This window comes from Sorghum bicolor, chromosome 8 (assembly GCF_000003195.3).
Source record: "Sorghum bicolor cultivar BTx623 chromosome 8, Sorghum_bicolor_NCBIv3, whole genome shotgun sequence".
Taxonomy (NCBI): domain Eukaryota; kingdom Viridiplantae; phylum Streptophyta; class Magnoliopsida; order Poales; family Poaceae; genus Sorghum; species Sorghum bicolor.
The window spans coordinates 2,790,143-2,804,920 of NC_012877.2; the positions used below are offsets into that span (position 1 = coordinate 2,790,143).

Genomic DNA, 14,778 nt, shown 5'->3' on the forward strand with positions numbered 1-14,778 from the left:
TGCTACTAGCAAGATAAAATGTGAAGGGTAAAGAAAAAGTAGGTAATAGCAGCATACAACAATCCAATACCAGCATAAGCACATGCAGCAACAACAAGGCATGCAACACCACCACCACCACCACCAGTATCCGGACCAGACAGTGTTGGTGGCAGCCATCCTCTAGGCCCACCACGGTGAGCGGGGGGACCACCATGGCCACACTCAATAACATTGATAGTATGTCGTCGGCTCATTCCAAGCCTACCATGACAATGGTGGTTGGCGAGGCGAGGGCAGCCCAAAGGCGACATTGGTGTGGTGAGGCCCAGTGGCGGAGCCTCTTGGAGGTGAAACTAGACAGTTGCCCCCCTGTCTCCGATGGAAAATGATGAGTAGTATGTGCAGTTCACAGGAAAAGGAGAAAAGGAATACCTACAGTCTACAATAAGAGAAGAAAAGACAGAGAGCAAGGAAAGTGATGCCTGAGAACATATGGCTCATGGGAATGTGTGCTTTGTGTGTTTAGATTCTTGCTTATTTTTAGCTGAAGTTTAATAGCTACAGTAGTCTATTTTGAAATTAGCCCCTCCTTGATTTTCATTCACCCTCCGCCGCTGGTGAGGCCATCACCGGTGGAGGTCATGTAGGTCAGAGGTGAGATCTATGGGGGTGAAGGCGAAACACGGAGAGAGATGGGTGATTTAGTGGAAAAAGAGAAGGAATATTTTCTAGCATTTTTTTCATGTGGACCCCACTTGTTGACAAGTGCACTATAAAGAATCTACAACAACTTACTAGCGGCTGGCACATGGCTCAGTAGCTCACAACTCTATAATCCACACATAGGTAAGATACATTGTCTACCCTTATATACCTATATTAATTGAAGAGAAGCTCAACTTTTAAATTAAAAAAAATCAAATGCACTATGTAAGTGTGCACGTGTGTGCAATCGTGTTATTGAGCACAAAGATATGAGTACTAGAAAACTCCATTGGTGGATGGCAATGCGACTTCTGTAACCAACTTAAAAGCACATCAGTACCGAGTTCAAATGTGATCGATGATGACAATTAGAGGTGTTGAGGGTTCTAGGATTTATGAGGTATGGACAGAGGAAGAGCAAGAGCAAAATATAGGGGTTTCATTTATTTGCCATATGGATATATATAATTATATTTATATTGTAGAGGTATATATACAGTGAAAATTCGATCATAATTATTATTTTTAAGTTTTGATTTGCCCCCCTTCCCCCATCCTCCCTCTTCTCCATGCTAAAGATAGCATCATCCTCTAGTCACCAAGTAGCTTAGGCAAAGAGAGGGGGTGGGGTTGTAACAAGGGGTGTCATTGAGAAGATCATTAGCGAGGATGTGGTAGCAGAAATATGAACAACAAGCGGCGTGGATGTTTGAGGAGTCTAAGAAAACCTAGTTGTTGGTACAGAATAGAGATATGGTGATGTGGCAGGGTAACTGAGAAAACGCAGGAATATCCAAGGTGAGAGAGGGTGGAAGGGGGCATTCAATAAGTGATGTGTTTCCCAGATTTGCTCTTATAAATTTGTACGAATTTCTCTCCTATTGTGAGCTATGTTGTAGTTATTTTTCACCCACTGTACATCTTTATTATTTGGTGTTCAGAACAAATAAAATTACTAATGGCAACATTTTTAGCAAAGATAATAATGCCAAGACATAGTTTCTGCTTGCTATGTTGATGCAATAATTTATAGGAGTCTTAATTCTTTAACATAATTGACCAGTCTTAAAATGACATATCCTATGGTTTTAAGTACCAGCCTTCCAAAACAAGTGGGAAACTAAAAAGATAGGTAAATAAATCTTTTATATATACAATTGGAAAACTAAGAAGCTAACAAATATATCATATATACATTGGCACAACTGATATATCATTTATAAACACCTATATACATGGAAAACTTATTACAACCACAAGTGTGCTCTTGTTTTTTCAAACCTCGAAGAAGCTTCAATATATTATGGTAGATATCCTTAGTTTTGATACATGTTCTGGCATTTAAATATGGTATCCTTATTTTTAATACATGTTATGACATTTAAACATGGTGCAAGTCTTTGTCATCTACCTATATTGTAAGATTACCTAATCATAATATATTAATATATTATTATACACAACAAACTTGTAAAAGAATAAAAGGTAGCAAAAGGAAATTTATATGTCTAACAATTTTATCCATATTAACAATAGCTAACCTCATGTAGTCATGTGTCTACAACTCTAGCTTCTATGATGGAATGACAAACCCCCCCCCCCCAAAAAAAGATTCTTGGGGCTAGATGCAGCAAACATGCCCTATGCACCCTCATCTTCTTGTCATACTATCATCCAAGGTTGAACTAGACTTGATTATGGGCCACACAACATGACCAATCTGTTTTGACCCGCCCAAAAGAAACCTAACCCGGTAGTGCATCAGGTCAAGTTGGGGTCATAATATTTGACTCAAGATTGGATCCAACCTAAAAACCTAAAGCAAAGTAGAAAAACCTGAGAAATAGCTTGACATGACCCTACCTGTCGTGCATCAGGTCTAGCTTGGGCCAAAAATTTTGAAAACCAACATTTTTTCAACCTGACCCGACTTTGAAGGGAAATTGGGCAAGACACAAAGTATAGCTTGTGTATCAATGATTTTATTATCTTTTCATTTAACCAATATGCTTTTCTTTAATGGCTACACAAGACATTGATTTTACCAACCGTGTTCATCAAATAACACATATCATATTCTAGACTCTCCATGTAGTTGGTGGTTGGTGGCAACAGTGCAGGGCTCTAGTTTTTAATGATGAGTGGGTGTAGAAGATGACCCAACACAAATAAAAAATAATGGGAGTTTATCAATGTGAATGAAAAAAAAGAAATTACAACTTGTTGTTTGGAAAATAACACAGAGAGGAGAGATACATTTGACATAGGATTTTTGACTCATAGTGGATCATTAACGATGAAGAGAGTTAGAAATAATCAATTCATTTTCTTTTAAATAAATTAATATTTGATGATATGGACCCTCATTCTACCCTAGGGCTTGATGGCATGCATGTGGTATTTTACAAAGAGTATTGGGACTAGGTAAAAGAGGTGATGTTATAAATATTCAAACTACATATATACAAATGTACCCAACTTGGGGAGACTTAAATAAGATCAAATCTCTCTAATTCCAAACTTAAGGGAGACCAGTACTATAAAACGATATAGGCCAATATACTTACTCAATGTGGATCACAAGTGGTTTACTAAAGTATTATTCGCAAACTCGCACTAGTAGTAGAGAAGATCAACACATACATTCAAAGGGAGTGCTCATATACATGAACTTTCATACCTTTGGGGTGCATAAATTATTCCCATTTCATGTGTTTTTCTCTATGAAAAAACACTGATTCATGTGACATTACTATGTGATTCCCATGAAATTCCTGCATTCCAAAGGGACCGAGTGAAAAATGCTATTATTTAAAGTTGGATTTTGATAAATCTTACGATAAGATAGAGTGGAAATTTATATGGGAGATCTAGAGAGTAAAAACTTTGCTAGGGAATGAATGGAGAGTTTGGATGAGACAACTTATTTAAGGAAGAAGAGTGGGTATCACCAGTGGCGTTCATGGAAATTCTTTTTAAGGGATTGAGACATGGTGATCCACTCTCTCCATTGATGTTCTACCTTGTGCGAGATGCTCTATAAACTGTTGTGGGATGCTAGGGATTGTGTACATATTATTAGAGGACTAATTCCCCATCATATAGATGGATGTATTACACTTATATCCTGCATATGATGCATTCATTTTTTATTGAAAATGATGGAAGGTATTGCTAACATCAAATTTCTGTAATGTTGTTTTGAGACTATATTTGGCCTAGAAATCAACTATCAAATGAATGAGGTGTTTATAGTAGGAATTAATGAACTCGAGTAGGAAAAATTATAGATGTTTTTAACCATAAAACAAGGCACTTATGAAATACCTAGGCATTCTAGTTGATGTGTATTATACGAATATGGAGAAGTTTGGGTATGTCTACCAAAAAATAGAGAAGAGAGACCAACATAGCATAGTTGTATGCTATCCTATATGGACGAAAAATAATTTTGTGCGAATCATGCCTAAGTTCAATCCCTAACTATGTGATGGGTATGTTCATTTTTATGAGTGCACAAATGGAAACTTCTAGAGAAACCTTTTTATAACATGGGCAAGGAATAAAAAAGGCATCATATAGTGAAATGACGTATTTCATACACCAAAAGAGAGATGGGTTGACTTGCTTTTACTTACACCAGAGTGATGAATAAGCGTCTTCTAGCGAAATGGACATACAAATTGGAATAGGGAGACAATAGTCCATATTGTGAGTTGCTCATAAACAAGTATTTTGGAGAAAAAGTTTCTTTAGTTCTAACGACTAACGTACAATAGAGGTGGTTCATAGTTTTGATTTGGGCTACAAGAAGCTAAAAATGAGTTTCTAAGATGATTAAATCACATAGTTCATAATGGGAAAAGACAAGATTTTGGCTAGATGTTTGGTAACTAGTAGGATTGGACTATGGTAAAAGTAATGAGGGGAGATAAGATGAAGTTAAGTTTTAGGAGGAATATTGGCACAATTGAATGCTCAGAATGGGATGAGAGCAGATCTAATAGACTCAGTTATACTTAGTGATGAGGCAAATACACTATCTTGGGCGCTTGATAAATCTAGAGAAGTGTAAGCTATGTGGACTAAGAGAAACATGCGATCATATTATTATTAAGTGTATTGTTGCACATTTTGTTTGGTGGTGTTATATAGAAGTGCTTCTGGAATACTATGCCAATGTTCACACAAAGATTTTCTAGTTGGATATCATGTATGCTCAAAATAAAAGGAAGAGAGAGATTTTGATTTACTTGCTGGAGTGTATATGTTGGAGTCTCTGGTTATTAAAAATGGTAAAGTAATAGAAATGTAGTTGTGACTTCACCTCACCATTCATTGTTCTCTCTGATTTTTATGTAGACATGGAACATTCTCCTAAAGGCACAATATCGATGATGGGTGTGTTCCATGTAGTTTTATGTAGACATGGAACATTCTCTAGCACCTTCAACAAGCGATGATCCTGCGCCTTCAGGAGAATGTTCAATGTAGTTTTAATGTAGAGGGAGTTTCCGTATGGTTGTGATAACATTTGCTTCATAAGTTTGTGTGACAAACCCTATAAGCTAGTGTCCCAACCTAAATTGCTTTCTATATAAAGTTGGGCTGATCTGTCTATGGTCTAAAAAAAATAAAGGATATGAGAACTGGAAAACCTCATCAATGGATTTCATGGGACTTTGTGAGCAAATGATTGGATAACCCATGACACCACGTAGATTCAAATATGATGGCGATGATGGAGGTGGTCAGGGTTAGGGTGCTTAAGGGGTTTTCCATGTACGGTTCTAATCGCTAATACCAAACTTTGAAGTTGCAACTAAGAAATTAACGGCGGTGGTCTAGGAAGCAATATAAATGGGTGGTGCCAATTGTCAAGAGACCATTATACAACAAATGCATGGTGATAAAAATATTTGTGGCAACCTAGTGGTGCAGGAACAAGAGGTGGCAATGGTTTGCTTGGATGTTGCCGGAGTTACTAGCTTGTTGGTGGACGAAGAGGAGATTGAGATGCGATAGGGCAGCCATGATATTACTAGAGTAGCCAAAGGCATCAGTAGTAGCATGCTATGCTTAGCTTGCATCGTTACAAAATATATATATGATGTTGTTAGTTTGGATAGCTACCTTGCAATCGTAATATATTTTTGAGTGTTCACAACTAATAAATGACTAATGGCAATAGTCTTAACAAAGTGAATAATACCGACAACATGATTTTTCGAGTGCATATTACTTATTACACATGATTTTAGGTTTCGTAAGCTAAATATTGCAGAGGATAAGCTTATTATCTTTCATACAAAGAAAAGAAACTTCAATATATCTCCTTATTAGTCATGATATAAATCCACGATGTGCATCATTTCATAAGATATAAAACGGTGTGGAAGTCTTTGCCATATACCACTATCGCAATTATGACCAATAATTATCCCATGACAATTTGTAGAAAAAGGATAGCATAAGAAAATTTAGATGGTATATTTCCTATATATATATATATTTTAAATTAAAGATGTTTTGGCTTTTCTCCTAGATACATATATTTGTTTTATTACTATGTATTTAGACACAGTGTATGTCTAAGTATATAGCAAAAGATACATATCTAGAAATATTAAAATATCTTATAGTTTAGAACAGAAGGAGCAGTAGACTTAGCCATATCTACATACTATTGCTAACCTTGTGTGTCTAGAGGCTACAACTCGGCTCTAAGATATTTTACAATAAGCTCGCATGTAATCTAGAATTTTTTAGATAGTGATTTTGAAGAGACGACGAACTCCAAAAGATTCTTTAGAGCAAAATTTACAGGACCAAACCGTTAATCTTCTGGCCACATGAACTAATCCGGCTGTGTGAAGGGGAGAAATATTGACACACCGTGTATTTTTTTTTTGAGTCACCGTGTTAGTTCTTTCGAAAATTATGATTTTTAGCGTCACAATTTTGACCATCGGCTGTAACGTCTCTCAATGGGTTAGGTAGTGGGGTACATACGACATATTTTACCAACTCTGTAAACATCGTCAAAATTAAATAACTAGTAGCATCATCATCATTACTCTGATGCGTTTCAAGGATGCCGCCAAATTTAGGCGGCGAAATGCCATTTTGAATTTCAATTTCAAATTCCCCGTGGGCGCAGCCGCGGCCTGCACACCAGGATACCCTCCCAAGCCGCCGCCGCCGCCGCCGCCTCCTCCTCATCTTCTTCCTCCTCGTGTTCGTCTTGTTCCCCTCCGGCCGCGCAGGTTGATTTGAGCGGCCGGCGTCGAACCGAATCCCATCCCAGGAGGACCATCAAAAGCCGCCGCGCGCAGACATCCATCCATCATCCCATCCCGCCCGTGGTCGCCATTGCTCGCCGCACAGGGCAGACGTGTGCACACCGCACACGCCAACTCACTCGCCAAGAACAGAAGAGGGAACAGGAAACTGACGAGCTGACGAGAGGGCGAGAGCGACAAAAAAAACTGACCCTTTCTCTCACGTTAAAATCCCCCCCGCTCCCCGTCTGCGCTCTCCACACCCCCCAGCAATCCCTACCCTAATCCCTCCCCCGCCGCCGGCGCCCAGATCGCATCTGCGCCCTCGCCGATCGCCTCCCGTAACCCCCACACAGCGCAAGCTCCTCGCGCCGTTCGTCGATCGCCGGCTGAAGCGCCCGCCGCCTGTAAGCGGTTGGCCGCCGGGAGGAAGAGAGGCTCTCCGCTCTCGTAGCGTGTTTCGGATCGGGCTCCCGCGATCGACCATGGTGGACGTCGCTGAGTGCTCGGCGGCGCCCGTGCCCGTGCCCGAGGACGAGGTCGAGCCGGCGCACCCGGACCCCTCGTCGATCCCGCCCGACGCCTGGCGGCGCTTCGAGAGCGCCGCGCTTGGTGTGGTGAACAAGATCCAGCCCACCGTCGCCTCCGAGAACTTCCGCTCCGCCGTCATCGACTACCTCAAGCGCCTCCTTGGATCCCGCGCAGGGGTTCAGGTACTCTACTTGCTCTGCTCTGGATCTACCTTCCCTGCGGCTACAGTTTTGTTTTGCAGTCCTAGTGTTCTAGTATAGCTTAGAGCTCTCGGGCTTTACGCATCAGTGTCTAGATGTTTGCTCAGTCTCTGCTGCGATATGAGCAGCCATATCTGGGTGCTTTGGGAGGAATTTAGTCACTACTGTCTCAGTGCCCTTGTTCATGTTTTAGGTCATGGAATTGAATAGTTAGGGTTAACATGCTGGCTGTGTGTTCCTGCTGTAGAGTTGGTTGTTGCCATTCTTGCCATTTCATTTTTATGTGTTTTTTGGCGCGAAACCGGTATATATAAGAGCTTGTGTTTTTAAATTCTTGTCGTTTGTTGCGTGTCAAGGTGCGTGATTATGAGTATAAATGTGTAACGGTATGGATATACTTTGTCGGTTGCGCACTTGAGTCTCTATGTGATTTGGTGAGTAGGACTACAGGACCTTTTATGGCATACAAAACCTAGATGTTTCATCAGTCTCTGCTATGCTGAAAGCTTGTCATATCCTTCAGATCACTCCAATGGCTGTTTGGGTGCTTTAGGAGGAATGAGTGCTTTAGGATGAATCAGTCATTACTGTCTCAGTGTCCCTGTTCATGTTTTAGGTCATGGAATTGAAGTTAGGGTAAACATGTTGGGTGTGTTCCTGCTGTGGAGTTGGTTGTTGCGATGCTTGCTATTTAATAATTGCTGGCATGTGATTTTTGGTGCGAAACTGGTAATATAGCGAGCTCTTGTTTTTAAACCCTTTTCATTTGTTGCTGGGGTCCTTTAGGTGTCAAGTGATTATTGGTGATGAGAGTATAAATGTGTAACGGTATGGATATACTTTGTCGGTTGTGCACTTGAGTATCCACGTGATTTGGCGGGCATGACCTTTAATGGGAGGGTGAACTATGTGTTGGCATGTGTTTTTGAGTACCGCATTAAACGCAGCAAAATTGTTGATAGTGTATTGGAGGTCTGGGCATGCCATTTATCTTAGTGTCTGTTTTAGTGACGTGTCCCTTCAAACATTGCTCATGTTATTTGGAAGGAGCAGCTTTGGCCTTTTGTTATGCCTCTGTCAAGGTGTCAGGACATCTTAAACTGATTTATTCTAGCAACCTGACTCTATCTAAGATACATTATTTGAATATATAACATGTATATCATTAATTGTACATTCTTAAGATGTGCTCTAGAAGCATCATAAATTATGGTACAAATGAATGATCTTTGTGTTTGTACATGTACAAATATTGAATATGTAACTGAGTAAAACATGGAACTTTGTGATTGAGTGGCGTTTCTGCATTTATATACTTAATTACTCATAGATAGTTGCTAGGATTGATTGTATCGTGAAAGGATTATATGTAAATAGCCATGATAGTTTTACCAAATTTATGCTACAATTGTTGTAGTGTGATGATTGTACCAAACTATGATCCTATTCCTATCTATGAGTGAATCGGTAGATAAATCTAGGAGTATATGGTGTAAGGGTTTAAAATTTTACTCATGTTTTTGACTTGGCTGTCGTTGTTAAGGTTGTTTTGGATTGCTGTTCATATGAGTGGACACATAGATCTGGCAGACATGTGTCACAATTTGAGAGGTAAATTGGCTACAAGGCTTACAGGGATAAATTCAGTTGTTTAATAATAAGCCACTAAGGCATGTTTTAGTGGATTACTTGTTTGCTTCCTCTGCATGTGCCTGAGTGAGATATCGCAATTTTACCAAGGTTTGGTGCTGTCTTAATGCTATATTAATGCCATTTCAGAGGGATTGTACTGCAAACTTAACCTTTACGTTTGTAAAACATAGGTCTTCCCATTTGGGTCTGTTCCACTGAAAACATATCTTCCTGATGGAGATATCGACTTGACTGCATTCAGCCCTGCGATTTCTGATGAGAATCTAGCAAATCAAGTCTATGCTATTCTAAGTTCAGAACAGCATAGGAAGGATTCTGAATTTGATGTCAAGGATGTCCAGTATATCCATGCTGAGGTATTTCAATTTACCATATTGCTCTGTGTTTCGAATGCATATATATGCAATTTGAGGTCAAACATTGATATATCATCTTTTGGATTTTTCACTTTACTGGAGGTGTTTGTTTCATATGACCACTTGTCTAATTAACATACTTCGAAATCCCTGCACTCGTACATATGAACATCGATTTATGTGCATTATGTAAAAAAAATGGAATTTCCCATTTCTCTATACTTGAATGCAACTCTTTGTCTTGTTTAATTATGACATCGGTGGAGCATATGAATGTGCCGCTATTTCTATAGGTGAGAATGTTATTTCATGTATTGTTATCCTATGATAAATCTTCCTTATGGGCTATGGCAGGTTAAACTGGTAAAATGTCTTGTACAGAATATTGTTGTAGATATATCTGTGAATCAAATTGGTGGACTCTCTACGCTCTGTTTTCTGGAGAAGGTAATATTTCAATGTTGTTTGGTTCTTGCTGTTGTCTTTCCTTAAACCTCAGATCTGGTACTTGTATAATCCTCCTTTCCAAATTATAAGACGCTTTAACTTTTATATTATAGACGCTTTAACTTTCCAAATTATAAACTACATATCTAGAAAAGCCAAAACATCTTATAATTTGAAATGGAGGGGACAGTTAATAACATAAAAAGCATTTTACAAGGACTACTGCCTTCTTCGGAGTTGCTTATGCCTTCATTTACAGGTCGATGAAAATTTTGGAAAAAAACACCTGCTCAAACGAAGCATAGTGCTTATTAAAGACTGGTGTTACTACGAAAGTCGCATCCTTGGTGCTCAGAATGGATTGCTATCTACGTATGCCTTGGAGGTTTTAGTTCTGTACGTTTTCCTTATCTTCCACAGGTCCTTGGGTGGTCCCTTAGCTGTAAGTTTTGGCCTGAACTTTGCTGTTGCATCTATCAGTTTTTTGTGACCTTATCAAAGTTCTTCAAGATAGAGTACTTCCCAGGGGTGAATGACTATCTGCCCTTCTGCAGGTCCTCTATAGGTTTCTCGATTTCTATAGTAAATTTGATTGGGATAGCAAGGGAATCAGCTTGTTTGGTCCTGTTTCCTTATCTTCACTACCTAATCTAGTTAGTAAGTAAATGAACTCTCAATAATGCAGTATGTTGGCTTGATGCAACGTAAATTTATTGATCATTGACATGACTTTTATTCAACAGCTGACCCTCATCTACCAGCTATTGATGATGATTTTTTTGTTCCACGGGAAAAGATTCTTAGAAAATATGCAGAAGATTTTAGTGCCCCTCCTAGAAACTCTGAGAGAGACGCACAAGTATTTTCTCGGAAGTTTCTAAATATTGTTGATCCACTGAAACAGAGTAATAATCTTGGACGCAGTGTCAACAAAGGTATTGTTCTGCCTCTTGATGTGAATTGTGGTAGTAGGGACTAATCAGGTACTATGGTGATTTCCTAAAAAGATTCAAGCTTAATTGTATTATTCCATGTGCAGGGAACTTTTACCGAATACGTAGCGCATTTGATTTTGGTGCTCGTAAGCTTGGGAAGATTCTTCAAATGCCTGTCTGTTATACTGTCAATGAAGTGAATCAGTTCTTCTCGAACACATTAAAGAGAAATCATACTGGGTTCAGACCAGACGACGGCAGTTCACCTTTATACAGCAATCCCTATGGTGATCTGTCTTATCAGTTTAATAACATCTTGAATGATCTCACTGGAGATTTCGAGATAAACTTCCGTAATCTTCAGTATGCGCAAGGGTTCCAGCAAGTTAATCCAGCAAACTCATTTTACTATGGAAGGCTTGCTCCACCACCCCTGCAATATCAGAACACGCACCCTTCAGATAGTCAGGGAAGAAAAAATCCACATGCATATGCTAGCATGAATGGAGCAATCCCTTGTCCTCCTTACCCATCTGGTTGTCTTGCGTGGAGGCCATTTATTCAACCAGATGATCCTATGGCTATGAGGGCCCGTGGAATAGGCACCTACTTTCCTGACCCAGTATGTTCCCTCCATGGACATTCTAGATATGCTTGTAGAACTTAAAGTAACATTTCTGAATAATCTGTATCTGTCACTTGCCATGTGTTCTTTTTGTTTCAAATGATGTACATGTGCGCACATATTAATGTTCTTCTAATCTGTTTATCATTTTATTAGAGTTACTATCCTTTTTCATATGCAATAATCTTGAAGATGTCTCCATTATGCTTATGAGTTTACTACATAGTAGAATTACTTTAGGTTGGTTAGGCATCAAATTTGTATTTGGACAGCTTTGTCTTGTATTCGTGATAATTTTGTCTTGTTGGATGCTGTAGAGATTGTGCAAGGATAGACCACCCGCTGGGCGTGGGGAGAGAGAAAAAAATCAGTTCACCTAAAATAATTATCATCACTATGTCAGAACAGATATGCCTGCAGTATGGGATCTGGTCAGGAATTTGGGCATGAGCTACCACAGATACATATTACTGGTGCAACTGATCATGGAATGCCGGCCATCTCCATCTCCCAACTCTCCAAGAGATCAATTGAAGGTACGAGTTCATTCTCCATCTTTCCAGGTTCGAAGGGATAATTTTCATGGCAATGGTTTCATGCTCCCGCAAGACAGTAAACTTGAGTCTGGTACTTTTGACAGTAAACTTGAGGCTGGGACCTCTGGGGCGTTGCCTTTGGAAGTTACCTCCAAGGACCATGCTAGCAGATCAGAATCTGCTTCCAGCAATCAAGTTTTTGGACCTGTGAGTATTGTTTCTATTCTCTGAAACACTACGACAGGTTCCAACCGAATGAGGTAGGTATGGCATATTATTTTCATTGCCAGCACTAACAATAATTGTATGACAGAAGTGATGTTTAATTTAGTGGACATTTCCATGCATGTTACAACAATTAGATGTTTTACTCTCCGTTAGTTTAGTGTTTCTGCAAAGTTATTTAGATGGTTGTGATGTTCACTGTTGGGCATTAAGGCCAGTCTCAATGTGATTTCATCAGAGTTTCATGGGCATTAAATATGCTGATGTGGCACTGTATTAATGAAGTGAGAGATGACAAGAGTTTCATAGGAGCAGAGAGAGTTTCATCCCCATGAAACTCTTCCGCACTGTTTCCAAAATCAGATGTGTTGCAAAGTGGGACATGAAACTCCCCATTGAGACTGGCCTAATACATGGAGTAAATTGTATCGTAACCCCCTAAAACTTTTGAGTATATCTTACTGGGGTCCTTGGTCTTGACTCTTGAGAACCACAAATGCATACCCACTAACCTTATATAATTGAGGACAGGGGAGGTTCAATCCTTTGTGATTGATAATTACTAACAATGGGAGACCATTCAAGTTGCCGTTGGTCACACTATTATTACCATGTAAATCAACAAAGAATTGATGTCCTTGGATTTCGATGTCTTTTCAAATTTGTTAATGCAGATTTTACTAACTTACCATTTTAAGCTTACTGATGTATATACGTCTAGATATGTTTGGGGCTATTAATGTGCATATTCTCAAACCTATGGGATATGGACCTACCCACACTTATTTTTGATTTACTCTAGCCACACTTGTTTTCAAGGCAGAAAACATGCTAGTTCAGCTTAAAAATGCACTCCTTTTCCCTCGTACCATCCATCTTGTAGGTTTTGTACTCAGTTTACAGAGTTTACAATGTCTGACCCCGCACTGTACAATTTTACAGGATTGCGGAATCATATCTCCTCAAGGACAACATGGACTTCCCACCATATCCAGTTGAATGTTGGTGGTGATACACTGTATGAACTGGGAGGTAACAGGCAACGCCGCACTAAACCACTAAGAGAAAAATACCAATGAATGGTGTGTGCTTACTGCAGCAATGGCATGGAGTTGCTTCGTCGAATTAGACACCATGTTGTACATCCTGCCACTTCCTTCCTGTACTCCAGTTGTCAGATTCACCAGGTCGCTGCAATCAGCCTATGCTTCTTTCATGTGCGAAAGGAGAAAAAAAGGGGGCCAACAAGAAAAGGAAGAAAGGAAGAAAGATGGGGTGCTTGGACTTGATGTGTAGATACTTTTTACTGGTCATGGCAGGGAAGAGATATGTTGGAGCGCTTGTTGGTTGTGTTGTTTTGAGCTAGGGATGAGGGGAGCTGGAGCTTGCTATGCCCATGTGTAAAATGTAATGAGAATAGTGTTGTAACCTCTGCTTGCATTTGGATGGAGGTCTTGTGTTGAAAAGCCCTGCTGTTTGAAGTAACTTTAGGTGTTTTAAAAATGGCTAGGTAGACAGAATATATTGGATTAATAGTGAAAATTGAAGTATTTAGTCTTTGCCATAAGAAAAATGGCTAGGTGGAGAGAATGTTCACATTCCAGTAATCTATGGAATCTGTTTCAATTTTATGCTAGGTAATGGTGTCTTAAGTGAGAAAAAATTGTTGCTCAAATCATCTAAACGCATATATGTGATAACTATATGTATCAGAAGATAGAGAAGTAGTATGCTAGCTAATCTATAAAATTGTTGTTCCCTAGCAGAAAAGAAAGAAAAAAAAGGTTTTCTTCACAAACACAAACAAGGATTCTGTTTGTCTTGTGAACCTAACAATATGTAAGGCAAAGTCCGTACTTCAGTGCACTGCACTGCAAGATTACAGGTCTGTGCTGCTGAGTTGTTTTATCTTTGTTTCCACTCGGTGAAATGCGTGTATTAGGGAAGGTCTATGTCCTTTCGATCAGTCTTGACCTGGTTTGCTTAGCAGCAAAACAGACATACAATCCACAGTAGTTTAGGGCAATATTTTCATTTCATGTCATTTTCAAGACCCCAATAATTATGTTTATTCATTCTCTATATGAGATATCACATTATAGCAAACAATAATTATTTCTACTCAGATTGAAGCCATGCTAACCCGTGGTATGTATGTACTTCAATTATGCTCACTTCTGTAATTTTGATGTGGGACTGAGTCATGTTCAATGGTTCATTTGGTTTACATACCGCAGTGGAAGAAAAATAATCAACCAGACCAATATACATTGTTGGCGTAAATAGTAGTTTGTAAGAGGGC

At 39.3% G+C, this 14,778-nt stretch overlaps 1 protein-coding gene across 4 annotated transcripts; it reads left to right on the plus strand.

Annotated features, from left to right (window-relative positions):
- Positions 6,879 to 14,018, plus strand: LOC8067188 (protein HESO1). 4 transcript variants are annotated; one of them, XM_021445741.1, is made up of 10 exons: positions 6,879 to 7,681; positions 9,523 to 9,708; positions 10,090 to 10,155; positions 10,415 to 10,597; positions 10,710 to 10,812; positions 10,899 to 11,090; positions 11,195 to 11,712; positions 12,033 to 12,251; positions 12,356 to 12,511; positions 13,419 to 14,018. In XM_021445741.1, the coding sequence occupies exons 1-8, from the start codon at positions 7,454 to 7,456 to the stop codon at positions 12,093 to 12,095; spliced, it is 1,539 nt and encodes a 512-aa protein (XP_021301416.1). In that variant the 5' UTR covers positions 6,879 to 7,453; the 3' UTR covers positions 12,096 to 12,251; positions 12,356 to 12,511; positions 13,419 to 14,018. The 4 variants fall into 4 exon arrangements, with proteins under 4 accessions (XP_021301416.1, XP_021301414.1, XP_021301415.1 ...); XM_021445739.1 differs by having other exon boundaries at positions 6,880 to 7,681; positions 10,063 to 10,155; positions 12,329 to 12,511; XM_021445740.1 differs by having other exon boundaries at positions 6,880 to 7,681; positions 10,063 to 10,155; positions 12,356 to 12,515.

Bases quoted from the DNA above. Each gene is read 5' to 3' on its own strand.
- LOC8067188 (XM_021445739.1), top strand. From the start codon at position 7,454: ATGGTGGACGTCGCTGAGTGCTCGGCGGCGCCCGTGCCCGTGCCCGAG. The intron at 9,709-10,062 runs GTATTTCAATTT...GGGCTATGGCAG, and splicing joins TCCAGTATATCCATGCTGAG to GTTAAACTGGTAAAATGTCT. The intron at 11,713-12,032 runs GTATGTTCCCTC...TGGATGCTGTAG, and splicing joins GCACCTACTTTCCTGACCCA to AGATTGTGCAAGGATAGACC.